Source organism: Carcharhinus amblyrhynchos, unplaced genomic scaffold (genome assembly GCF_965287045.1).
Source record: "Carcharhinus amblyrhynchos unplaced genomic scaffold, sCarAmb.v2.hapA chromosome_131, whole genome shotgun sequence".
NCBI lineage: Eukaryota > Metazoa > Chordata > Chondrichthyes > Carcharhiniformes > Carcharhinidae > Carcharhinus > Carcharhinus amblyrhynchos.
This window is the reverse complement of record NW_027649871.1, coordinates 359,835-387,834: the sequence shown is the minus strand read 5'-3', so window position 1 is coordinate 387,834 and position 28,000 is coordinate 359,835. Positions and strand designations below refer to the sequence as shown.

At 52.5% G+C, this 28,000-nt stretch overlaps 1 protein-coding gene across 1 annotated transcript; it reads right to left on the bottom strand.

Annotated features, from left to right (window-relative positions):
- Window positions 1–397: 397 nt before the first annotated feature.
- Window positions 398–28,000, bottom strand: LOC145338658 (uncharacterized). Its single transcript, XM_080183050.1, has 3 exons — window positions 27,798–28,000; window positions 22,388–23,922; window positions 398–1,444 (listed from the first exon to the last, which is right to left on the bottom strand). The coding sequence occupies exons 1-3, from the start codon at window positions 27,998–28,000 to the stop codon at window positions 756–758; spliced, it is 2,427 nt and encodes an 808-aa protein (XP_080039176.1). The 3' UTR covers window positions 398–755.

Genomic DNA, 28,000 nt, shown 5'->3' with positions numbered 1-28,000 from the left:
ACCTAGATCCTTCTGCAGACTTTCCACACCCTCCGCACAATTTGCCGTTCCACCAATCTTGGTGTCATCAGCAAATTTCGACACCCTACACTCGGTTCCCTCCTCCAGATCATCCATATGTTGCAGCTGTATAAGGTGCTGGTGAGGCCACACCTGGTGTTACTGTGTACAGTTTTGGTCTCTGTACTTGAGAAAGGATATACTGGCACTGGAGGGGGTGCAGAGGAGATTCACTAGGTTGATTCCGGAGGGTTGGATGATGAGGAGAGACTGAGTAGACTGGGACTATACTCATTGGAATTCAGAAGAATGAGGGGGAGATCTTATAGAAAGATATATGATGATGAAGGGAATCGATAAGATAGAAGCAGGGAAGTTGTTTCCACTGGGGGGTGAAACTAGAACTAGGGGGCATGGCCCCAAAATAAGGGGGAGCAGGTTTAGGACTGAGTTGAGGAGGAACTTCTTCACACAAAGGGTTGTGAATCTGTGGAATTCCCTGCCCAGTTGAGGCTACCTCGTTTTTGAACAGGAAAGGAAGTAAGGGTTATGGTGAGCAGGTGGGTAAGTGGAGCTGAGTCCACAAAAAGATCAGCCATGATCTTATTGAATGGTGGGGCAGGCTCGAGGGGCTGGATGGCCTACTCCTCCTCGTTCTCATGTTCTTAAAGGCCAGGAGAAGTCGAACGAAGGGCACCAAGAGGATGAGACATCACACGCAGCGGCGCAGAAATGTCCGACTGGTCATCCCGGTGTTACGAGACGGGGTGAATCTGCCGGTGCCTCACCAGGTGGGAAGTGCGGATGAAGCCCTTGCCACACACCGAGCAGGTGTATGGCCTCTCGTCGGTGTGCACGCGCTGGTGCCTCAGGAGGTGGGAGGAGTCGGTGAAGCCCTTCCCACACACGGTGCAGGCGAAGGGCCGGGTGGCTGAGTGATAGCGCTGGTGGACCAGCAGGCTGCCGGCGCTCTTGAAGCACTTCCCGCAGGTGGGGCAGGGGAAGGGCCTCTCGTCAGTGTGGACCTGCTGGTGGGTCAGCAGCTTGGAGGAGCGGATGAAGCCCTTGCCGCACACGGCGCAGGTGAAGGGCCGCTCCCCGGTGTGGATGCGCTGGTGGGTCAGCAGGTTGGAGGACTGGGTGAAGCCCTTCCCGCACACGGCGCAGGTGAAGGGTCTCTCGCCGGTGTGAACCCGCTGGTGGGTCAGCAGGGCGGAGGAGCGGGCGAACCCCTTCCCGCACACCGAGCAGGAGAAGGGTCTCTCCCCCGTGTGAACCCGCTGGTGGGTTTCCAGGTTGGAGGACTGGGCGAATTCCTTCCCGCAGGCCGAACAGGAGAAGGGTCTCTCGCCGGTGTGCACCCGCTGGTGGGTCAGCAGGTTGGAGGAGCGGGCGAACATCTTCCCGCACACCGGGCAGCTGAAGGGCCTCCCTCCCCCGCCGCCTTCTTCCAGCTGGTGCCTCCTCAGCTCCTGCTCGCACTTAAAGCTCCTGCCGCACTCGGGGCACCTGAACGGCCTGGCGTCGGCGTGGAACCGCTGGTGTCTCAGGAGGGCGGACGAGCGAGTGAAGGCCTTCCCGCAGTGGGGGCAGGCCAGCAGCCGCCGAATGGCATGTCCTCTCTGATGCCGCTGGAGGTCGGATAACTGAGGGAAGCCCTTGGCGCAGACGGAGCAGGCGAAGGGCTTCTCGCCTGTGTGCAGCCGGCGGTGTCGCTTCAGCTCCTGCCTGCTTTTAAAACCCTTCCCGCAGTCGGAGCACTCCCACGGCCTCTCGTCGCAGTGAACCCGCTGGTGGGCGTGCAGGTGGGACGGGTAGGCGAACCCCTTCCCGCACACGGAGCAGACAAAGCGGCCCTCCACTCCGGCAGCAGCGCGGTGAGGCTCCGCCACGTCCTGGGATCTTTCCCTGCCTTCACCCCGCTCCCCCTGGCCATCACAGCGCACGAGTCTCTCCGGGTCGGAGGCTTGTCCGCAGACGGAATGAGCGTGCGGATTGTCCACCTGGCGATCGCTGCTTTCTCCCTCCACGTCCAAAGGCCGGTGAGATTCAACTTCTGAAGACTTGGCTGACTGACTCAGATGCGGTCTCACCTGCGCTCCCTCCATTTCTAAAACCCTGTATAAGCAGGAGGTGTAAAAGGAAGAATTATTCACTGGCTCTGCCCCAAAGAGCCGTTTATATTATTTATCCGTGGGATCACTGGCTGGGCCAGCATTTATTGCCTGTCCCGAATTGCCCTTGAACTGAGTGGCTCACTAGACCATCTGTGTGCCTGTGGGACAGCGTCGCTCCCTCAGCACTGACCCTCCCCACAATGCGTCGCTCCCTCAGCACTGACCCTCCCCACAGTGCGGCGCTCCCTCAGCACTGACCCTCCCCACAGTGCGTCGCTCCCTCAGCACTGACCCTCCCCACAGTGCGGCACTCCCTCAGCACTGACCCTCCCCACAGTGCGGCGCTCCCTCAGCACTGATCCTCCCCAGTGTGTGGCGCTCCCTCAGCAGTGACCCTCCCCACAGTGCGGCACTCCCTCAGCAGTGACCCTCCCACAGTGCGGCGCTCCCTCAACACTGACCCTCCCCACAGTGCGGCGCTCCCTCAGCACTGACCCTCCCCACAGTGCACGCTCCCTCAGCACTGACCCTCCTACAGTGTGGGGCTCCCTCAGCACTGACCCTCCCACAGCACTGACCCTCCCACAGTGCGGGGCTCCCTCAGCACTGACCCTCCCACAGTGTGGCACTCCCTCAGCACTGACCCTCCCCACAGTGTGGTGCTCCCTCAGCACTGACCCTCTCACAGTGCGGCGCTCTCTCAGCACTGATCCTCCCCACAATGCGGCGCTCTCTCAGCACTGATTCTCCCCACAGTGCGGCGCTCCCTCAGCACGGACCCTCCCCACAGTGTGGCACTCCCTCAGCACGGACCTTCCCCACAGTGTGGCGCTCCCTCAGCACTGAGCCTCCCACAGTGAGCACTAACTAACTCTGTAGTTAGTGTGGAGAAACTACCTCTGCTGGTTGGAGACTCAGGGCTAAGGAAGAAAATACAAACATAAGAGCCAAATTTTGATATCAGAGATAGCAGATGGCAGTGGCTGGAATTGAACCCGGGACCCTGGCGCTGTCAGGCAGCAGTGCTAACCACGGCAGTGTTATCCATGGCAGTATCTGGAATTGAACCCAGGACTCTGGCCCTGCGAGGCAGCAGGCGGTGCTGACCACATCAGTGTTAACTATGGCAGTGTTAACCACGATGTGGAGATGCCGGCGTTGGAGTGGGGTTAACACAGTAAGAAGTCTCACAACACCCGGTTAAAGTCCAACCAATTCATTTGATAGTAATCCAAAAGCTTGTGGGATTACTCTTAAATAAACTGGTTGGACTTTAACTTGGTGTTGTGAGGCTTCTTACAGTGTTAACCACATCAGTGTGAACCGTGGCAGTGTTTCGGCCAAATGGAGGCAGCCCTACCCAGAATCCCCAGCGGCTGGGAAACCGCCCTATCTGCCTGACGGTGGCCAGTGACGCGCCTGCGCAGGGCCGTGAGCGGGCACCCAGGAAACCCCGTGGACAGCCCACCGGCGGAAAGGGAATTTCCGAAGGGTCTGATTTATCAGCGGGGTGAGGTAGGAGAGGGGAAATGAATCAAATAAAATACGAACCGGGAATGCTTCGCCCGCCTTTTCAGCAGCGGCCGGGAACCGAGCGGCCGTCACTTCAACGACAGCACAGCGTCCTCCGTAATGGCCGCCGTCCCCGACCAATGGGGAGCGAGAACCGAGCCTGGAGGACTCCGCGCGGGGCACCCGGTCCTCCAACCAATGGGGAGACATAACCGAGCCTGGAGGACTCCGCTTGGCATCCGGTCCTCCAACCAATGGGGAGCGAGAACTGAGCCTGGAGGACTCCGCGCGGGGCACCGGTCCTCCAACCAATGGGGAGAGAGAACCGAGCCTGGAGGACTCCGCGCGCCATCCGGTCCTCCAACCAATGGGGAGCGAGAACATTGTTCGCTCTTGGGGAGGGGGCAGGAGGCAACTCGGCCCATAGTGTCTGTACTGGCCCACCCCAATTTAGCATCACGACTTGGTGCCCATTCCTCTGAACACTGTTTCCATTAGAGTCATAGAGCATGGAAACAGGCCCTTCAGCCCAACTTGTCCATGCTACCCTTTCTTTTAAACCCCTAAGATAATCCCAATTGCATTTGGCCCATATCCTTCTATACCCATCGTACTCATGTAACTGTCTAAATGCTTTTTTAACATAAGAACATAAGAAATAGGAGCAGGAGTAGGCCATCTAGCCCTTCGAGCCTGCCCCGCCTTTCAATAAGATCATGGCTGATCTGAAGTGGATCAGTTCCACTTTCCCACTTTTTCCCCATAATCCTTAATTCCCTTGTCTATCAAAAACCTATCTACCCATGTCTTAAATATATTTAGCGAGGTAGCCTCCACCACTTCAACAGGCAGAGAATTCCAGAGATTCACCACCCTTTGAGTGAAGAAGTTCCTCCTCAACTCCGTTCTACGCTGACTCCCCCTTATCTTGAGGCTGTGCCCTCTAGTCCTGCTATCCTTTCTGAGCGGGAAGAATCTCTCTACCTCTACCCTATCCATCCCCTTCATTATCTTATACGTCTCTATAAGATCCCCCCTCAGCCTTCTAAACGCCAACGAGTACAGACCCAGTCTACTCAATCTTTCCTCAAAAGCTAAGCCCCTCATCTCCAGTATCAGCCTGGTGAACCTTCTCTGCACTCCCTCCAAGGCCAAAATATCCTTGTGCAAGTGTGGCAACCAAAACTGCACACAGTACTCCAGCTGCGGCCTCACCAGTGACCTGTACAGTTGCAGCAAGACCTCCCTGCTTTTATATTCTATCCCCCTCGCGATAAAGGCCAACATCCCATTTGCCTCCTTGATCACCTGCTGCACCTGCAGACTGGGTTTTTGCGACTCATGCACAAGGACCCTCTGCACCGTAGCATGCTGCAGCTTTTCGCCCTTTAAATAGTAATCCCTCCTACTATTATTCCTGCCAAAGTGGATAACCTCACACTTGCTAACATTGTACTCCATCTGCCAGGTCCTCGCCCACTCGCTCAGCCTATCCAGATCCCTCTGCAGTCTTTCCACACCCTCCGCACAATTTGCTTTTCCACACATCTTCGTGTCACCAGCAAATTTCGTCACCCTACACTCAGCCCCCTCCTCCAGATCATCTATATAAATGGTAAATATCCAAGGCCTGCAGCACTCCACTAGTTACCAACCACCAATCAGAATAGCACCCATTGATACCAACTCTCTGCCTCCTATTAGACAACCAATCCTCTATCCACGCTAACACCCTACCCCCAACTCCATGCCCCCTAACCTTCTGAAGCAACCTTTTATGCGGCACCTTATCAAACGCCTTTTGAAAATCTAGAAACACCACATCTACCGGTTCCCCTCTGTCTACCGCACTAGTCACATCCTCATAGAAATCCAATAAATTCGTCAAACACGACTTCCCCTTAACGAATCCGTTCTGCGTCTGCTCTATCAAACCATTCCTTTCCAGGTGCCTCGCTATTTCTTCTTTGATGACGGATTGCAGCATTTTTCCAACAACAGATGTTAAACTAACCGGCCTATAATTCCTGCCTTTTGCCTGCTACCTTTTTTAAACAGCGGCGTAACATTAGCCGTTTTCCAATCTTCTGGCACTTCCCCGGAATCCAGTGAAGTTTGGTAAATAATCACTAAGGCATCTACTATCACCTCTGCCATTTCCTTCAGAACCCTGGGATGCATTCCATCCGGTCCCGGGGACTTGTCCACCATCAGTCCCGCTATTCGATCAAGCGCTACCTCTCTAGTGACAGTAATCGCATTCAGGCCCTCAACTCCTACCATCCTTCTATCTTTAATACCCGGCAAACTATTCGCGTTCTCCTCCGTGAAGACCGAGGCAAAAAACTTATTTGAGGCCTCAGCCATTTCCTCGTCTCCTACCACTAAATCCCCCCTCTCATCCTCTAAGGGTCCAACATTCACCCTAGCCAGCCTCCTCCTCTTTATATATTTATAAAAACTCTTACTGTCCTTTTTTATATTTACTGTCCTTTTTTAAAAGACAAAATTGTACCCACCTCTACTACTACCTCTGGCAGCTCGTTCCAGACGATAACCACCCTCTGTGTGAAAAGAATTGCCCCTCTGGACACTTTTGTACCTCTTTTCTTGGAAAAAAGGTGTTACAGTTATAGCTCGGGTGTACAGAAAGTTCACCTTTATAGAAGGTAGGCAAGAAGCCTAAGAAACACCAATACTTTTAGAGATTGAAACAGAACATTGTGAGAGAGTTTCTAAGAATTGGAGTTAAATGAGAGTAAAAGATAGAATTAGAGGGTGTGATGAGGACAAGTTTACAAAAAATCACCACAATCTTCAATCCAACTTGTGGCTGTTTAGCGCCTTTCGCCAGTTAAGAAGGCAAGTGCAATGTTAGCATTCATGTCAAGAGGGTTAGAATACAAGAGTAGGGATGGACTTCTGAGGCTGGATAAAGCTCTGGTCAGACCTCATTTGGAGCAGTTTTGGGTCCCCGTATCTAAGGAAGGATGTGATGGCCTTGGAAAGGGTCCAGAGGAGGTTCGCAGGAATGATCCCTTGAATGAAGAGCTTGTCGTATGAGGACAAGGACTCTGGGTTCTTACTCGTTGGAGTTTAGAAAGATGGGGGGGGGGAGGCGGATCTTATTGAAACTTACAGGATACTGCGAGGCCTGGATAGAGTGGACGTGGAGAGGATGTTTCCACTCGTAGGAAAAACTGGAACCAGAGGGCACAATCTCAGGCTAAAGGGACGATCGTTTAATCATAGATCATATGATCTATGATTAAACGATCAGTACAGAAAGAGGCCATTTGGTCCATCAAGGCTGCACCAACCACAATCCCACCCATGCCCTACATATTTACCCACTAATCCCTTTAACCTACGCATCTCAGGACACTTAGGGTAATTTTTAGCATAGCCAATCGACCTAACCCGCACATCTTTGACCGTGGGAGGAAACCGGAGCACTCGGAGGAAACCCATGCAGACACGAGGAGAGTGTGCAAACTCACACAGACGGTGACCCGAGCCGGGAATCGAACCCAGGTCGCTGGAGCTGTGAAGCAGCAGTGCTAATCACTGTGCACCATTGTGTCACTGTTGGTTCGCCTCACAAGACAGAGAGAGGGAGGGAGAGAGAGAGACAGACACAGGCAGAGAGAGACAGTGCTGTCATGCCACCCCTTTAAAAGAGATGGGGGGGGAATTTCTTCAGCCAGAAAATGATAAATGTGTGGAACTCTTTGCCACAGAAGGCTGAGGAGGCCGGGTCATTGAGTGTCTTTAAGACAGAGATAGATAGGTTCTTGATTAATAAGGGGATCAGGGGTTATGGGGAAAAGGCAGGAGAATGGGGATGAGACAAAAATCAGCCATGACTGAATGGCAGAGCAGACTCGATGGGCCGAGTGGCCTAATTCTGTTCCTAAGTCTCATCGTTTCACGTGAAAATAGCCTCTTGCCACATTCCGGCGCCTGTTCAGGTACACTGAGGGAAATTTAGCATGGCCAATGCACCTAACCAGCACATAAGAACACAAGAAATAGGAGCAGGAGTAGGCCATCTAGCCCTTCGAGCCTGCCCCGCCATTCAATAAGATCATGGCTGATCTGTCGCTGCTCAGTTCCACATTCCCGCCCTCTCCCCATAACCCTTAATCCCCTCTCTTATCAAAAACCTATCAACCCGCGTCTTAAAAATATTTAGCGAGGCAGCCTCCACCACTTCAACGGGCAGAGAATTCCAGAGATTCACCACCCTTTGAGTGAAGAAGTTCCTCCTCAACTCCGTTCTAAACCGCCCCCCCCCTTTATCTTGAGGCTGTGCCCCCTAGTCCTACTGTCCTTTCTGAGCGGGAAGAGTCTCTCCACCTCTATCCTATCCATCCCATTCATCATCTTATACGTCTCAATGAGATCTCCCCTCATTCTTCTGATCTCTAACGAGTACAAGCCTAGTTTATTCAGCCTCTCCTCATAGCTCAACCCCCTCAACTCCGGTATCAGCCTAGTAAACCTCCTCTGCACTCCCTCCAAGGCCAAAATATCCTTGCATAAGTGCGGCGACCAAAACTGCACACAGTACTCCAGCTGCGGCCTCACCAGTGCCCTGTACAGTTGCAGCAAGACCTCCCTACTTTTATATTCAATCCCCCTCGCTACGAAGGCCAGCATCCCATTCGCCTTCCTGACCACCTGCTGCACCTGCAGACGTGGGAGGAAACTGGGAAGAAGGTGCAAACTCCATACAGACAGTGACCCAGGCCGGGAATCGAACTGGATCCTTGGCGCTGGGAGGCAGCAGTGCTAACCCACTGTGCCGTTCCAACAATCCATGCATACAGACACACAAGACCCTCTGATGCTGCAACCACTTTTAGGGACACGATGAGCTCTTGGTATTATCTAAAGTTCCTGTACTCTGTCTCGTGAATGAATTTCATGAATGAATAATTGGCAAAAGAGGAGACAATGTGATCATCCTGGATTCTGAACACATTATAACATAGGCACTGGGGCAAAAAGGGTCAGGATTGGGTAGAAAGGTCACAGTCTGATATTGTTGGACGCAATGCAGAGTCCTGAGATCTGCCTAATCGGTAGATGAGGTGTTGCTCCTCCAGTTTGCAGTGGGCTTCTTTGGAAAGCATTCTTTCTGGTTGTATCACAGCTTGGTCTGGGCTCCTGCTCTGCCCAAGACCGCAAGGAACTGCAAAAGGGTGGTGAATGTAGCCCCAATCCATCACACAAACCAGCCTCCCCATCCATTGACTCTGTCTACACTTCCCGCTGCCTCGGGGAAAAGCAGCCGGCATAATTAAGGACCCCCCCCCCACCACCCCACCCCACCCCACCACGCACCCCGGACATTCTCTCTTCCATCTTCTTCCATCGCGAAAAAGACACAAAAGTCTGAGGTCACGTCCCGACCGACTCAAGGACAGCTTCTTCCCTGCTGCTGTCAGACTTTTGACTGGACCTACCTCGCATTAAGTTGATCTTTCTCTACGCCCTACATGACTGTAACACTGCATTTTGCATCCTCTCCTTCTCTATGAACGGTATGCTTTGTCTGTATAGCGCGCAAGAAACAATAATTTTCACTGTATCCCAATACATGTGACAATAATAAATCAAATCAAAATCTCGCTGTGACTGTAACACTATATTCTGCACCCTCTCCTTCTCTATGAACAGTATGCTTTGTCTGTATAGCGCACAAGAAACAATACTTTTCCCTGTATCCCAATACATGTGACAATAATAAATCAAATCAAATTTTAAAAAAAGGCCTCTTGCTTCCTGAGCTGTAAAGAAATGGTTAAGAGTGAGGACCAAGGCTTCAGATTGAAGGAAGATGATGCAATTTGGAAGGACGACATGACTTGGAGACGTGAGAAAGGGCAGTTTTTTTCCCATAACACAATGGCTGGCACGTTGGTTCATCAGTTCTGTGTTTGGTATCACCACTCTTGTGTGGCAGTCTCTGTCGTACTCATGGCTGACGACACAAGACTCCAATCCCTCTCAGATTGGGCCATGGTGCCGGGGGCCGGTTAATATTACACCAAAGATAAATAGATAAATCTTTGCTCAGTGTTTGTACAAGGCCTTTTGCCCTAGGATTAGAACACAGACTGTTTCTAAATTCAGTTTATTGTTTGAATTTTAGATTTCAGACATTGGAGGTACAGGCGACATTATTGACATTCACTGACGATCGCACTGCAGGGAGCTTCTGCGTAACTGAAAAGTCATCACAGAATCCCTGCAGTGCAGAAGGAGGCCATTCAGCCCATTGAGTCTGCACCGACAACATAATAACATAAGAAATAGGAGCAGGAGTAGGCCATCTAGCCCCTAGGAGCCTGCCCCACCATTCAATAAGATCATGGCTGATCTGAAGTGGATCAGTTCCACTTTCCCGCTTTCTCCCCTTAATTCCCTTGTCTATCAGAAACCTATCTACCTGTCACTTAAATACATTCAGCGAGGCAGCCTCCACCACTTCAACGGGCAGAGAATTCCAGAGATTCACCATCCTTTGAGTGAAAAAGTTCCTCCTCAACTCCGATCTAAACTGCTCCTCCCCCCTTATCTTGAGGCTGTGTCCTCTAGTCCTGTCTTTTCTGAGCGGGAAGAATCTCTCTACCTCTACCCTATCCATCCCCTTCATTATCTTATATGTCTCTATAAGATCCCCCCCCATCCTTCTAAACTCCAACGAGTACAGACCCAGTCTACTCAATCATTCCTCATAGTCTAACCCCCTCATCTCCGGTATCAGCCTGGTGAACCTCCTCTGCACTCCCTCCAAGGCCAATATATCCTTCTGCGAATACGGCGACCAAAACTGCACACAGTACTCCAGCTGAGGCCTCACCAGTGCCCTGTATAGTTGCAGCAAGACCTCCCTGCTTTTATATTCTATCCCCTTCGCGATAAAGGCCAGCATCCCATTCGCCTTCTTGATCACCTGCTGCACCTGCAGGCTGGGTTTTTGCGATTCGTGCACAAGGACCCCCAGGTCCCTCTGCACCGTAGCATGCTGCAGCTTTTCACCATTCAAATAATATTCCATCCGACTATTATTTCTTCCAAAGTGGATAACCTCACATTTGCTAACAACAATCCCACCTTGGCCCCATCCCCGTCACCCCACATATTTACCCCGCTAATCCCTCTAACCTACCCATCCCGGGACACTAAGCGGGCAATTTAGCACGGGCCAGTCCACCTAACCTGCACATCTTTTGGACTGTGGGAGGAAACCGGAGCGCCTGGAGGAAACCCACGCGGACACGGGGAGAATGTGCAAACTCCACACAGAGACAGTGACCCAAGCCTGGAATCGAAGCCGGGTCCCTGGAGGCAGCAGTGCTAACCAGTGTGCCACCCACCACCAACCCCCCACCCCCCCCGATCCCCGGTCGGTCAGTTGATCAGGCCACTGCTTCATCTTATCTCTGCTTTTCTTGCCATCGTAAGCAAGAGCACAGACTGATCATTCCCGTCCTCCCTACCTTCAGTTGGGGGTGGAGGGGGTGCTGCTGCTGGAACTCTTCCTTTCGAGCAAGATGAGCGCTGGTAAGTCAAATGCGAGGTGACACACTTTGGAAGGAGTAGTTGGACAGGGAAGTATTCAATGAATGGTGGGGCACAAGGAAATCCTGTGGAACAAAGGGGCCTTGGCGTGTTTTTGCCCACAGATCTCTGAAGTCGGAAGGCATGTTAGCTGGTAGGGTGGTGGGAAAGGGTCTTCCTCAATCGAGGCATCGATTGCAAGAACAGGAAAGCCATGTTGGGGTTCTACGAGGCCACAGCTGGAGGGCTGTGCGCAGTTGTGGTCACCACATTATCAGGAGGGATGTGATTGCACTGGAGGGGGTGCAGAGGAGATTCACCAGGATGCTGCCTGGGAATGGAACATTTAAGTTATGAAGAGAGGTTGGTTGGATAGCCTTGGGTTGTTTTCTCTGGAGCAGGGAAGACTGAGGGGGTGATCTGATCGAGGTGAACAACATTATGAGGGACACGGACAGAGTGGATAAGGGGCAGCTGTTCCCCTTAGTTGAAGGGTCAGAGAGGTTTACAGCAAAGGAAATGGGCCCTTCGGCCCAACTTGTCCATGCCGCCCCCCCCCCTTCTTTTTTGTAAACCCCTAAGCTAGTCCCAATTGCCCGCATTTGGCCCACATCCCTCCATACCCATGGAACTGTCAGTCACGAGGGGCCGTGGGTCCAAGGTGAGGGGCAGGAGGATGAGGGGGGGACGTGAGGAGAAACTTTTCTACTCAGAGGGTGGTGACGGTTTGCAATGCGCTGCCTGGGAGGGTGGTGGAGGCTGGAAGCCTCACATCCTTTGGAAGGTCTCTGGAGGAGCACTTGGCACATCCAGGCTCTGGGCCAAGTGCAGGCAGATGGGGTTAGGTGGGAGCTCAGGTGTTGTTAATGTGTCGGTGCGGACTCGACGGGCCGAAGGGCCTCTTCTGCGCCGCACAATTCTATGCAATGCGAATTATCTACTTGTTTCGAAATACCAGCCAGGTCTGGTTTCCACAGTAACTTCACTGCAGCCTACTTGTGACATTATTAATCAACTTCCTTTTCTGGTTTGCAGTCCTGTCGATTTAGCGTGCGCAATATTCACCACCCACCCCACCCCACCCAACCACCTTCACCAACTTTCAATCCTTTAGTGCATCTTTTTTTAATCAGTAGTTCCCCCCCCACTGAGTCCCCAAGTCTCACAAGGCAGACGTAAAGGGTGGGATTCTTTGGCCGCGCTTGCCCCTGTGTCGTTGGTGTACCTTTAAGAAAGGGTTTTTTAATTTAAAATCCTGTTGTAAGCGGACCTTTCTTTCAGTTCGGTTTTATTGCTGCCGTAGATTTCAGACTCCAGAGGGATATTCACATTTACTCGTGGGACATGGGCGTCGCCGGCTGGGCCCAGCATTTATTGCCCATCTCTAGTTGCCCCTTGAGAAGGTGGTGGTGAGCTGCCTTCTTGAATCGCTGCAGTCCACGTGCTGTGGGTTGATCCACAATGCCGTTGAGGCGGGTGGGGGGGGAATTCCAGGATTTTGACCCAGCGACTGCGAAGGAACGGTGATATATTTCCAAATCGGGATGATGAGTGGCTTGGAGGGGAACCTGCAGGTGGTGGTGTCCCCCATGTATCCGCTGCCCTTGTCCTTCTAGATGGAAGCGGTCAAGGGTTTGGAAGGTGCTGTCTAAGGGTCTTTGGTGCACCTTGTAGATGGTACACACTGCTGCTGCTACTGAGCTTTGGTGGTAGAGGGAGTGGACATTTATGAAGGTGGTGCCAATCAAGCGGGGCTGCTTTGTCCTGGATGGTGTCGATCTTCTCGAGTGTTGTTGGGAGCCGCACCCATCCAGGCAAGTGGGGAATATTCCATCACATTCCAGATTTGGGTCCTTGTAGATGGTGGACAGGCTTTGGGGAGTCACTTGCCGCAGTATCCCCAGCTGACATTACTGCGCCCGAGAGTTCCATTCACTGATCACACTGCAGGGGGCTACTGCGTAACTGAAAAAATCCCTACAGGGCAGCTGGAGGCCATTCGGCCCATCGAGTCTGCAGCGACAACAATCCCACCTCGGCCCCAATCCCTGTCAGCCCACACTTTTGCCCCGCTAATCCCTCAAATCTACGTGTCCGGGGACAGTAAGGATCAGTTTTAGCATGGCCAATGTATCTAACCCGTACATCTTCGGACTGTGAGAGGAAACCGAAATACCCGGAGGAAACCCACGCAGACATGGGGAGGACATGCAAGTCTCCAACAAGGGCTCCTTTTGTTGTTACTGCAATAGCTTAAATGGGGTCTAGTTATTTTTACTCTGGGTGTTTTATGATCCTGTATTGTTCAGATGGGTCATGTGTTTTTTGAATTTCTTTGTTTTGTAGCAATCATAGTACAGAAGGAGGCCATTCAGCCCATCGAGTCTGCACTGACTAATCCCAACCAGGCCCTATCCCCATATCCCTACATATTGACCCACTAATCTCTCTAACCTACGCATCCCAAGATGCTAATTTTAGCTTGGCCAATCAACCTAACCCGCACATCTTTGGACCGTGGGGAGGAAGCCGGAGCACCCGGAGGGAACCCACGCAGACACAAGGAGAATGTGCAAACTGCACACGGACAGTGAGCCAAGCCGGGAATCAAACCCAGGTCTCTGGAGCTGTGAAGCAGCAGTGCTAACCACTGTTACCGTTTCATTTCCCCGAGTTTAAGGTTTAATTTTCTGTTTTGGCTGCAGTTAAGATTGGAGTTTTAGAAGGGATAGCAGGCTGAGAAGAAGTGTCTCTCTCTCTCCCTAATTTTGGAAATTCTGCAGGTTAGGCGAAAGCCTTCCTGAAGTAGAAAATCTGCTCTTGGTGGCTTGACCAGAGCCTGCCTGGGGTTCTGGGAAAATGTTCCGACTTCAAACTGTTCTGGGTGCATTCTGAGAACTTCAACCAAAGGACTCAATTCCAGTATCACGTCAGCATTAGTCTTTGCTGTGTTGAACTTGTTTAAAGAGATTTATCCATGGCAAGGGTTTTGTTTGATTGGAACATATTAGATATATTTGTTAAGGTTTATACGTCATTGTGGTTGTTTTGCTTTTGTTTGTAACTGATAAAAGTTATTGCTGATTTTTCTTTCCGTACGTTAACTATATTCTTAAATAAACTGTTTAATAAAAGCTCCCTAGTGGATCATTTGAATCATACCTGAAGTGAACCCGATCATGCTTATCCAAGTCAAATTCAAAGTGCAGAAGTTATGATCCAGGCGGGCTCCATAAAACACACTGGAGTTTCTAACCTGAATCCACAACACCTCAAAACCGGACAATCCCACCTGAGATCAATGGACCGTCGCATGGTCCGTTCCCCCATCCACCACAATTTTGCTTCTCAATAGTTTGATCATGTGGGTGAACACACATCGCTGATCACCAGCCTCACTTCCGCATGTTACATCCTCGCTTTGAGGGTGAATGGGATCACAGGTTATGGGGAGAAAGCAGGATGAGGCTGTTGAGTTGGACGATCAGCCATGGTGGCGATGAATGGCGGAGCAGGCTCGAAGGGCCGAATGGCCTCCTCCTGCTCCTATGTTTGTGATGGTAGACCTCCTTGCTGGATCTTACTGGTCAAAGCCTGCCCAGATTTGGCCTCTGACCTTCGGGTAAGCGTTCTCCAAGGCGGCCTTCACGACACACGACAGCGCAGAGTCGCTGAGCAGAGACTGATAGCCAAGTTCCGCGCACATGAGGACGGCCTCACCCAGGACCTTGGGTTCATGTCGCACTATCTGTAACCTCCGTGACTTGCCTGGGTTTGCAAAACCTCGCTCACCGTGCTGTCTGGAGACAATACACATCTCTGTAACCTGTGATCAGTGCTCCTTCCACTCGCACTGTCTGCACCTTTAAGACTTGAACAGCAGGTTAGGTGTAAAGACTCACATTCTAATCAGTGATCTGTAAACCGTCTGTGCTGTTATACGCTCTGTCTGAGGCCAGAACTCTCCATCCACCTGACGAAGGGGCAAACCCCGAAAGCTTGTGAGTTTACGATCAAATAAACCTGTTGGACTTAAACCTGGTGTTGTCAGACTTCTTACTGTGTTTACCCCAGTCCAACGCCGGCACCTCCACATCAGATTCGATTAGTCAGAGTGTAATCGCAAGTCTTGGCTAACCGGACCTCACTTCATCTCTATAAATGTTTAAACAAAGCAGTCTGCTTCACGAGTCGAGTGCTAAGTCAGGAATTCCACCTGCAAGTGTTGCTCCAGCTGTAATTTAGCCCAACAGCTGGACTTTGACGTAGAATTTTAAAACTGGGAGTGAGTTAACAGTAACTTCCCGGTGCTGGCAGCTGTCAGCCAACTGAAAGCCTGTGTAGTTACTGTGATAGGAACCAAGAGCGAAGAAAATTCCAGCACAGGAACAGGCCCTTCAGCTCTCCAGGCCTGCACCGACCCATGCTGCCCCCGACTGAACTAAAACCCCCTCCCCTTCCGGGGACCGTATCCCTCTATTCCCATCCTGTTCATGGATTTGTCCAGACGTCCCTTAAAACTCACTATCGTATCTGCTTCCACTCCCGGCAGCGAGTTCCAGGCACCCACCACCCTCTGTGTAAAAAAACCCGCCTCGTACATCTCCTTTAAACCTTGCCCCTCACACCTTAAACCTGTGCCCCCCCCCCCCCCCCCCCCCCCAGTAATTGACTCTTCCACCCTGGGGGGGAAAAAGCTTCTGACTCTCCACTCTGTCCCTCATCATCTTGTAGACTTCTATCAGGGTCTCCCCCTCAACCTCCAGTGAGAACAAACCAAGTTTCTCCAACCTCTCCTCATAGCTAATGCCCTCCGTACCAGGGCAAACATCCTGGTAAATCTTTTCTGTACCCTGTCCACATCCTTCTGGTAGTGTGGGAGACCAGAACTGAACACTACGTTCCAAGTGCGGCCTCACTAAGGTTCTGTAAAGCTGCAACATGACTTGCCAAGGAAGTTGGCTTAATGGTTGTAACTTGGGTGCAAGTCACCAGGTCTGTATAAAAGTTGACAGGTTTTGCTACTGCAGGGACACATCGGGTAAAGACTGCTTGGTGAATTAACGGCAAAATCAGGAATTTGGTTAAGTGGGAATTCAGTCTGGGGGGGGGCGGGAAAGGGGTGTGGTTTTTCATTTTATTCTATTTCCAGTAGTTAGACATTTTTCTTCACAGGTTTGGCAATTGTGACTTGCCATTATGTTAAGCTAACTAAATTAGTAACTATTTGACTCATTAACTCAGTACAATCAGATAGACAATGCAGGATGTGCCCAGGCTGTGTAGTATGTACAAATCTGTTGGACACGTTGCTGTCCTGGTCAACCACATCAGCGGTAGGGATCTGTGTCTTCAGCAAACATTGAGGGGCATCAGGGATGGAAAGGAGCTAGCACAGCTGCCTCACAGCGCCAGGGACCCGGGTTCGATTCCCGGCTCAGCGCACAGTGGGTTAGCGCTGCTGCCTCACAGCTCCAGGGACCCGGGTTCGATTCCCAGCTCAGCGCACAGTGGGTTAGCGCTGCTGCCTCACAGCACCAGGGAGCCGGGTTCGATTCCTGGCTCAGCGCACAGTGGGTTAGCGCTGCTGCCTCACGGCACCAGGGACCCGGGTTCGATTCCCGGCTCAGCGCACAGTGGGTTAGCGCTGCTGCCTCACAGCGCCAGGGACCCGGGTTCGATTCCTGGCTCAGCGCACAGTGGGTTAGCGCTGCTGCCTCACAGCGCCAGGGACCTGTGTTCAATTCCGGCCTCGGGTCACTGTCTGTGTGGAGTTTGCACATTCTCCCTGTGTCTGCGTGGGTTTCCTCCAGGGGCTCTGGTTTCCTCCCACAGTCCAAAGATGTGTAGGTTAGGGTGGATTGGCCATGCTAAATTGTCCCTTAGTGTCCAAAGATGTGTAGGTTGGGTGGATTGGCCATGCTAAATTGTCCCTTAGTGTCCAAAGTTGAGTAGGTTGGGTGGATTGGTCATGTTAAATTGCCCTTAGCGTCGAATGATGTGTAGATTAGGGGGAATTAGTGGGGTGACGATGTGGGGTTATGGGGATAGGGCTTGAAGAAGATGCCCTGTCGGAGAGTTGGTGCAGACTCAAATGGTTTCATCGAAACATCGAAAAACTACAGCACAAACAGGCCCTTCGGCCCACAAGTTGCACCGATCATATCCCGACCTGCAAGGCTTACTTATAACTCTCAATCCTATTAAGTTTCCTTCTAGACTGTAGCGATTCATTGGGGTCCTTGTGCACAAATCGCAAAAACCCAGCTTTCAGGTGCAGCAGGTGGTCAGGAAGGCGAATGGGATGCTGGCCTTCATAGCGAGGGGGATTGAATATAAAAGTAGGGAGGTCTTGCTGCAGCTGTATAGGGCATTGGTGAGGCCGCAACTGGAGTACTGTGTGCATTTTTGGGCGCCGCACCTGCGCAAAGATATTTTGGCCTTGGAGGGAGTGCAGAGGAGGTTTACTAGGCTGATACCGGAGTTGAGGGGGTTGAGCTATGAGGAGAGGCTGAATAAACTGGGCTTGTACTCGTTAGAGTTTAGAAGAATGAGAGGAGATCTCATTGAGACGTATAAGATGTTGAATGGGATGGATAGGATAGAGGTGGAAAGACTCTTCCCGCTCAAAAAAGACAATAGGACTAGGGGGCACAGCCTCAAGATAAAAGGGGGGCGGTTTAGAACGGAGTTGAGGAGGAACTTCTTCACTCAAAGGGTGGTGAATCTCTGGAATTCTCTGCCCGTTGAAGTGGTGGAGGCTGCCTCACTAAATATTCTTAAGACGCGGGTTGATGGGTTTTTGATAGGAGAGGGGATTAAGGGTTATGGGGAGAGGGCGGGAAAGTGGAACTGAGCAGCGACAGATCAGCCATGATCTATTGAATGGTGGGGCAGGCTCGAAGGGCTGGATGGCCTACTCCTGCTCCTATTTCTTATGTTCTTTATGTTCTTATGATTCTATGACAGCCTGGTGTTCCATCACCTAGCGATGGAAGAGCCTCAGGCCTTGACTTTAACTAACAGGTACAAGTTGCTTGTGTGGATGAGGAGGGGGACTGCAGTGTTACTGATCAAACTGACCTTTGTGACATGGTGCAGTGTGTCATTCAGGGATCTGGTTATGATGAAGGACACGAAACCAGGGAGATACATACTGTTCTCTGCAGCTGCAACTGGGAACTCCAAAGGTTGTGTTGCCTGCTAGGTGTCAGGTTCACGGACACTGCCTCATGGCCAGGGACGGACAGGAAGCGGGATCCAGTTGCCAAGATCCACGTGGGAACCAACGGCATTGGCTGGACTAGGAATCATGTTCTGCTGAGTTTGAGGAATTAGAGCTCAAATGAAAACTCAAGACGTTTAGTTTAGAGGATGGCATGTTGGCACAGTGGGTTAGCACTGCTGTTTCACAGCGCCGGGGACTCGGGTTTGATTCCTGGCTTGGGTCACTGTCTGTGCGGAGTCTGCACGTTCTCCCAGTGTCTGCGTGGGTTTCCTCCAGGGGCTCTGGTTTCCTCCCACATTCTGAAAGACGTGCTGGTTAGGGTGAATCATGGAGCCCTACAGGGCAGAAAGAGGCCCTTTGGCCCATCCAGTCTGCACCAAACACAATCCCACCCAGGCCCCACCCCCACATCCCTACATATCATACCCACTAATCCCTCTAACCTACACATCCCTGGACACTAAGGGGCAATTTCTTAGCACGGCCAATCAGCCTAACCCGCACATCTTTCGGACTGTGGGAGGAAACCAGAGCCCCTGGAGGAAACCCACGCAGACATGAGGAGAATGTGCAGACTCCACACAGACAGTGACCCGAGCCGGGGATCGAACCCGGGTCCCTAGCGCCATGAGGCAGCAGTGCTAACCCACTGTGCCACCCTCAGTTTCCTGCCAACCCTGAGCAAAGGTGGACTATCCGATTTAATCTGTCACATGCCTGCGATTTCATTCCACTTCGGGTCAACATCAGGTTTTCCTTTTAAAACAGAGAAATTAAAAACTTTTACAAGAGAGATCGACTCCCCCACCCCTCCCCCCGATTGGGGGATGATGCTGAGAGATCGGGAGTGAAAGCCCAGGGTGGACAGAGTTAGATTTTGTGACTTGCAGAATGCGCTAGAGGGACTGAATGGCCTCCTCTTCCCATTTCAACCTCTCAATCACAGCCGCCACGATGTGGACACTCAGGGGTGTGGGATGCACGCGGAAAATCCCTCCCCCCCCCCCCACCTCACCCAGAAGCCAACTCTAACTGATCTCGAGTCGTGGGGTTGGTGGAGAGCAGCTAACTGAGCTCACAAGAACACAGAGTGTCTACTCAGGGTTTATCAGCAGCGCCGCACAACGCAGATCTGATAATCATTTCCTCAACCCCAGGGGATAACGGCAGGGAGGATTTGCCAGCGGCCTCCCCGAGAGGCTGTTCCAACTGGAGAGGGGTTTTAAATGTCCTGCTTCTGCTCCACAAGCTTGGTTAGCCCCTCAGTAAGTGTACACTGTTCAGATAACCTGTCTGTTGATTAAACTCCTAAACTCCTAGAGATGGAGTGAATCTAGTCCCTCTGTGGCCAGATTGGAACCACAGGCCTGTGTCCTTATCGCCAGCTCTCCCCTTGACAGTCTGTGAAGGTTATGATTAGATTATCATTTCAATGTCGCTGGTCTAGTAATCCAGAGATCCAGGGAAATCTCTGGAGATCGGGGCTGGAATCCCACCAGGGTAGATGGTGAAATTTGAATGTGACAGGAACCTGTAAATCTGTTCTTAGATAGTCAATACCTTGCCCCAAAGGTAGGGGAGTCTTAAACTAGAGGGCACAGGTTTAAGGTGAGAGGGGTAGAGATACAAAAGGGTCCAGAGGGGCAATTTTTTCACACAGAGGGTGATGAGTGACTGGAACGAGCTGCCAGAGGTAGTAGTAGAGGTGGGTGCAATTTTGTCTTTTAAAAAGCGTTTAGACAGTTACGTGGGTAAGATGGGTATAGAGGGATATGGGCCAAATGTGGACAATTGGGACTAGCTTAGGGGTTTAAAAAAAGAGGCGGCATGGACAAGATGTGCCAAAGGGTCCGTTTCCATGCTGTAAACCTCTACGACTCTATGTAAAGTTAAAGTTTATTTATTAATCATGAGTAGCTTATATTCACACCGCAATGAAGTTACTGTGAAAATCCCTTAGATGCCACAGTCTGGCGCCTGTTCGGGTACGCCGAGGGAGAATTTAATCATGGTCAACCCATTAACCTGCACATCTTTCGGACTGTGGGAGGAAACTGGAGCACCCAGAGGAAACCCACGCAGACATGGGGAGAATGTGCAGACTCCGCACAGACAGTGACCCGAGCCGGGAATCGAACCCGGGTCCCTGGCGCTGTGAGGCAGCAGCGCTAACCCACTGTGCGCTGAGCCGGGAATCGAACCCGGGTCCCTGGCGCTGTGAGGCAGCAGCGCTAACCCACTGTGCGCTGAGCCGGGAATCGAACCCGGGTCCCTGGCGATGTGAGGCAGCAGCGCTAATCCACTGTGCGCTGAGCCGGGAATCGAACCCGGGTCCCTGGCGCTGTGAGTCAGCAGTGCTAACCCGCTGTGCCATCGCGCTTGCTGGAATCAATATGGAATTACGAGTCTGATGATGGCCATTGTACACTGCTGTAAAGACCTATCATCCGGTTCACTAATGTCCGTTAGGGAAGGAAATCTGCCATCCTTACCTGGTCTGGCCTACATGTGACTCCAGATCCAAATGGGCAAAACTCTCTGAAATGGCCGAGCAAGCCATTCCGTTCAAGGGACGGTCAATAAATTCTGGGCCAGCCGGCGACTCTCTCATCTCCTGAACAAATAAAAACAGTGGTGTGATCCCGTGCTGCACATTGAATTTTTTCAAAAATACATTTACGGTTTGTGCAATTGCCCCTTGAACTGCTGCCTTCCCGTGTGGTCTTAGTACATCCACGGCACTTGTTAGGGAGGGACTTCCAGGACTGTGACCCCAGTGAACGTCTGATACTTTTCCAAGTCCGGTGGCGGCGGGGGGTGGCGAGTGACTCGGTGGGGACCTCCAGGTGGTGGTGTTCCCCGAGTATCTGCTGCCCTTGTCCTCCTCGATGGTAGAGGTGATGGGTTTGGAAGGTGGGTCGCTGCGGTGCCTCTTGTAGACGGTACACACGGCTGCCGCTGTGCGCTGGTGGTGGAGGGAGCGAACGGTTGTGGACGGGCTGCCAATCAAGCTTAGTCCTGGAAGTATTGAGTTTCCTCAAGTTGGAGCCGCACCCATCCAGGCAAGTGGGGGCTATTCCGTCACACTCCTGGCTTGTGTCCTTGTAGACGGTGGACAGGCTTTGGCGGGGGGAGTCAGGAAGTGAGTTACTCGCCACAGGAATCGCAGCCTCTCAGCTGCTCTGGTATTTATACGACTGGGTTCCCGCTCAGTGGTAAATCCCCAGGACGTTAACAGTGTGAGGGGAATCAACGGTGACGATACCATTGAATATCTATGGATGACGGTAGGGTTCACTCTTTTTGGAGGTGATCGTTGTCTGGACACTTGTGCCGTGGGGACATTAGTTGCCACTTGTCAGTCGGAGCCCGGATATCGTCCAGCTCTCGTTGCATTTGAACACGGACTGATTCAGTGTCTGAGGAGTGGCGAACGGTGCTGAACATCGCGTGAACCTCCCCACTTCTGACCTCACGATGGAGGGAAGGTCATTGATGAAGATGGTTGGGGCTAGGACACTAATCCTGAGGGATTCCTGCAGAGATGACCTGGAGGTTGTGGACCGCCACAACCACAACCATCTTCCCTTGTACCAGGTACGACTCCAACCAGCGGAGGATTCCTCCCCCCACTCCCCGATTTCCATTGATTCCAGTTTTGCGAGGGCTCCTTGGTGCCACGTTTGGTTGAATGCGGCCTTGATGTCAGGGGGCAGTCGCTCTGACCCTCACCTCTGGAATTCAGCTCTTTTGTCCATATTTATACGGCTGGGTCCCACTTCAGTTTCTGGTCAGCGGTAATTCGCAGGATGCCGATAACTGTCCGAATCGGCCCCAAAATAGTCAAATCGCGGGAGGGCGCGCTTAGAAAGGTTAAACCGCAGTTTGAAAAAAAAAAATCGATGCTCTCGTGCTCACCCCACCGCAGGGCCACGCACGCGCGTGTGCTACGGCGCACTGTGCACTCGCTGGTGTTTCAGCAGATGGGACGAGCGAGTGAATCCCTTCCCGCAGAGGGAGCAGGAGTACGGCCGCTCCCCGGTGTGGATTTGCTGGTGGGTCAGCAGGTTGAAGGAGCGGGTGAATCGCTTCCCGCACGCCGTGCAGACGAAGGGCCGCGGCCCGGTGTGGAGGCGCTGGTGCTTGAGCAGGGCGGGCGACTCGCTGAATCCCTTCCCGCAGCGGGAGCAGGCGTAGGGGCTGTTGGAGGCGTGGACCCGCTGGTGCGCCACCAGGCCGGACCAGCGGGTGAAACGCTTGTCGCAGCGGGAGCAGGCCGAGAGCCTCTCGCCCGTGTGCAGGCGCCGGTGGCGGGTCAGGTCCCTCTGGGTCTTGAAGCTCTTGCCGCAGTCGGGGCAGGGGAAGGGCCTGTCGTCCGTGTGCACCAGCTGGTGGGCCAGCAGGTTGGAGGAGCGAGTGAACCGCTTCCCGCACTCTGAGCAGGCGAAGGGACGCCTCGAGGTCCCCTCCGGGCACCGGCCCTGCGGCTCCCGGCTGCCGCCCTCGTCGCCTTCGGGCACCCCCTGGCTGTGGACGGGCTGGTGCCGGAGCAGGTGGGAAATCTGAGCGAACCCCTTGCCGCAGACGGGGCAGACGAAGGGCCTCACGCCCGTGTGGACCTGCTGGTGCCGGAGCAGGTGGGAGGAGCGGGTGAACTGCATCCCGCACTCGGGGCAGGTGAAGAGGTTCTCCCCGGTGTGCAGCCGCTGGTGTCGCCTCAGCTCCTGGTAGAGTTTGTAGCACTTGCCGCAGGCGGAGCAGATGAAGGGCCTCTCGTCGCTGTGGGCCTGCTGGTGGCTCAGCAGGTTGGAGGAGCGGGCAAACCCTTTGCCGCACACCGGGCAGGCGAAGGGGCGCTCACCCGAGTGGAGGAGCCGGTGGGCCAGCAGGTTGGAGGAGCGGCTGAAGGCCTTGCCGCAGACGGCGCAGACGAACGGCCTCACCCCGGTGTGCACCCGCAGGTGCTCCCGCAGGTTCTGCGACCGCTTGAAGCTCTTGCCGCAGAGGGAGCAGCCGTAGGGTCTCTCCTCGGTGTGGACCAGCCGGTGCGCACTCAGGTCCCGGGGGCTTTTGAAGCTCTTGCCGCAGTCGGGGCACTGACAGGGCCTCTCCTCGCTGTGGACCAGCCGGTGCGCCTGCAGGTGAGAGACGCACACGAACCCCTTCCCGCACGCGGGGCAGGTGAAGCGGCTCTCCCCGGCCGGAGGGAGGCGGTATACGTCTGGCACGGTCGGGGAGGTGAAACCCATCTCGCGAGCCCCAGCCGCACTCAGGCCCTCCTCCCCCTGGCAGCGCGCGTGCCCCTCCAGCTCCGGCAAGCGGCCGAACGGGAGAGCGCGGACGGGGCAGTTGTACAGTCCGTCTGCGTGCCGGGCGTTGCCTTCTCCTTCGATCGGCAGAGGCCAGAAATAGTCGGGTCCCAACGAGCTGAGCGACTCCGGGTGTGACGTCTGCTCGGAGCTTCCTCTCTGGAACGGATCCATTCCCACGGCCCTGGAAAATGACCACAGGAAAGGGATATGATATTGAAAGATCTACGAGGGGCGCCAATTTGTTAGACAAGTTAAAAGGGTTAAGTCTATTTATTAGTCACCAGTGAGGCTTACTGCAATGAAGCTCCCCCAAGTCGCCACACTCCGGCACCTGTTCGAGTCAATCCCCCTAACCGGCACATCTTTCGGACTGTGGGAGGAAACCGGAGCACCCGGAGGAAACCCACGCAGACACGGGGAGAATGTGCAGACTCTGCACAGACAGAGACCCGAGCTGGGAATCGAACCCGGGTCCCTGGCGCTGTGAGGCAGCAGCGCTAACCCACTGTGCGCTGAGCCCGGAATCGAACCCGGGTCCCTGGCGCCGTGAGGCAGCAGCGCTAACCCACTGTGCGCTGAGCCGGGAATCGAACCCGGGTCCCTGGCGCTGTGAGGCAGCAGCGCTAACCCACTGTGCGCTGAGCCGGGAATCGAACCCGGGTCCCTGGCGCTGTGAGGCAGCAGCGCTAACCTACTGTGCCACCCACCCATTGTCTGCACTCACTTGACATCAAGGGTATCCTTCCTCAGGTAAGGAGGCCAAAACTGCACACAATATTCCAGGTGTGACCTCACCAAGGCCCTGGATAATTGCAACAACACATCCCTGTTCCTGTACTCGAAACCTCTCGCAATGAAGGCCAACATGCCATTTGCCTTCTTTACCCCACTGCTGCACCTGCACGCTCACCTTCAGAGACCGGTGCACAAGGACACCCAGGTCCCTCTGCACACTCCCTTCTCCCAATTTACAGCCACTTAGATAATAATCTACTTTCCTATATTTCTCCTCATCTCACAATAAGAAAAAGTGGTACTATTGTGTGGTTGGCATGGTGGCACAGTGGTCAGCAATGCTGCCTCACAGCACCCGGCTTGGGTCACTGTATGGAGACTGCACGCTCCCCCACTACCCCACGTCTGCGTGGGTTTCCTCCGGGTGCTCCAGTTTCCTTCCACAGTATCAAAGACGAACTGGTTAGGGTGCATCGGCCGTGCTAAGTTCTCCCTCAGTGTAACCTGAACAGATGCCGGAGTGTGGCGACTAGGGGATTTTCGCAGTAACTTCATTGCAGTGTTAATGTAAGCCTACTTGTGACACTAACAAATAAACTTTCAAACTTGAACCAGAGGGAGGGCACTGGAAAAAAGATTTAAGGATATTCAAATGCACAGAGACTCTGACGAACAAGGTTATCAGGATAGGTGGGATGCAGAATTGTGTCCACAGTCAGATCTGTCACGATCTTATTTAATGTCAGAACAGGTGAAGGGGCTGAGTGGCCTCATCCTGCTCCTAATTAGTGTGTTTGCTATGCTTACCCAGTGAGGATCAGCCAGACTCAACCTTTCCGTGTTCCTCTACGCAATCTCTTCATCAAACTGAGGGCCTCCTGTGTCACACGGAAGAACGAGTCCTAGTGGCAGCCACCTCTATACATATCCACAAGCACGCCAGCGACAGCCCTTAACCAGCGCCCTGCAAACTACCCCCACCATTGCCACCCCCTCCCCCTCCTCACTGCTTCGACCACACAGCCCAAATGTGGATGTGCCGGCGTTGGACTGGTCCAATCGGTTGGACTAAAACCTGGCGTTGTCAGACTTTTTACTGTGGTTGCTCCCAAATAGCCAAAGCTTGCCTTGCACCAGACGCCACATGGAGAAGAACGGACACATGTATCCATCAGTGACACTGACTCTATCTGTACTGATGTTAATCCAGCTCCCTCACTCAGTAACCCCTCTCTCCCCCCAGCACCCTGTGTTACTGACTGTATCTGTACTGATGTTAATCCAGCTCCCTCACTCAGTAACCCCTCTCTCTCCCCCAGCACCCTGTGTTACTGACTGTATCTGTACTGATGTTAATCCAGCTCCCTCACTCAGTAACCCCTCTCTCCCCCCAGCACCCTGTGTTACTGACTGTATCTGTACTGATGTTAATCCAGCTCCCTCACTCAGTAACCCCTCTCCCCGCCCCCAGCACCCTGTGTTACTGACTGTATCTGTACTGATGTTAATCCAGCTCCCTCACTCAGTAACCCCTCTCTCCCCCCAGCACCCTGTGTTACTGACTGTATCTGTACTGATGTCAATCCAGCTCCCTCACTCAGTAACCCCTCTCTCCCCCCCCCAGCACCCTGTGTTACTGACTCTATCTGTACTGATGTTAATCCAGCTCCCTCACTCAGTAACCCCTCTCTCCCCCCCCCAGCACCCTGTGTTACTGACTGTATCTGTACTGATGTTAATCCAGCTCCCTCACTCAGTAACCCCTCTCCCCCCAGCACCCTGTGTTACTGACTGTATCTGTACTGATGTTAATCCAGCTCCCTCACTCAGTAACCCCTCTCTCCCCCCAGCACCCTGTGTTACTGACTCTATCTGTACTGATGTTAATCCAGCTCCCTCACTCAGTAACCCCTCTCTCCCCCCCAGCACCCTGTGTTACTGACTGTATCTGTACTGATGTTAATCCAGCTCCCTCACTCAGTAACCCCTCTCTTCCCCCAGCACCCTGTGTTACTGACTGTATCTGTACTGATGTTAATGCAGCTCCTTCACACTATCACTCAGTAACCACCCCCCCTGCCCACCTTCTACGCAGCTGATCTTTCTCTACACCCTAGCTATGACTGTAATACCTCTTTTCCTCCTCATCTCTGTACTCTATGAGTTATGCTTCATCTGAATAGCGTACAATAGAATACTTTTCATTGTCTACTAATACATGTAACAATAATAAATCATTTTTTCACCTCCCCCTCCACTCTATGAATGATATATTTTCAGAGAATGGTAGAGAGAATCACAGAAACCCTACAGTGCACAAAGAGGCCATTCATCCATCAAGTCTGCGCTAACAACAATCCCACCCAGGCTTAACCCCATGTATTTACCCTACTAATCCCTCTGACACTATGGGGCAATCTAGCATGGCCAACGCACCCAACCAGCACACCTTCCGGACTGTGGGAGGAAACCGGAGCACCCGGAGGAAATACATGCAGACACAGCGGGGGGGAGAACTTGCAAACACATACAGTTACCCTGGCTCCTGGTGCTGTGAGACACAAGTGCTAACTGTCGTGGCACTATGCCACCCCTGTTTTGTCTATATAGCATAAGAAACAATACTTTTCATTGTATACTAATATATATGACAGTAATAAATCAAATCCTCATCCCCTATGTCGACTATGAACAGTATGTTGTGTCTACACAGCACACAAAAAACAATACTTTTCACTGTATACTAATACATGTAACAATATCAAATCAATTCCTTCTCCCCTGTGTACTCTACAAACAGTATGCTTTGTTTGTATAGCACGCAAGAAACAATACTTTTCACTGTATGTTAATACACGTGACAATAATAAATCAAATCCTTCTCCCCTATGTACTGTATGAACGATATGCTTTGTTTGTATAGCGCGCAAGAAAAAATACTTTTCTCTGTGTTAATTTATGTGACAATAATAAATCAAATCCTTCTCCCCTATGTACTCTATGATTGGTATGCTTTGTTTGTATAGCACGCAAGAAAAAATACTTTTCACTGTATCTTAACACAACTGACAATAATAAATCAAATCCTTCTCCCCTATGTATTCCATGAATGGTATGCTTTGTCTGTGTAGCGCCCAAGAAACAATACTTTTCACTGTATCCCAATATATGTGACAATAATATATCAAACCCTTCTCCCCTATGTACTCTATGAACAGTATGCTGTGTCTGTATAGCACACTAGAAACAATACTTTTTACTGTATCCCAATACATGGGACAATAATAGATCAAAGTTGTTGTTGTTGTCTGGGCAGCTGGCCCTGGAAGCCCCGCCCCTCCCGCGCTCCCATTGGCTGGAGGACCAGGCGCCTTCCTTGGTCCTCCGAGCTCCGTCCGCTGCTGCGATTGGTCAGGGACGCTGTCAATCACCGCCGCGGCTCTGATCACGTGTTCGCAGCTGCCCGGCTGCAAACGGACACCGGGCGCTGGCTTCGCCCGGTGGGGGATGGGATGGGTCCGCAT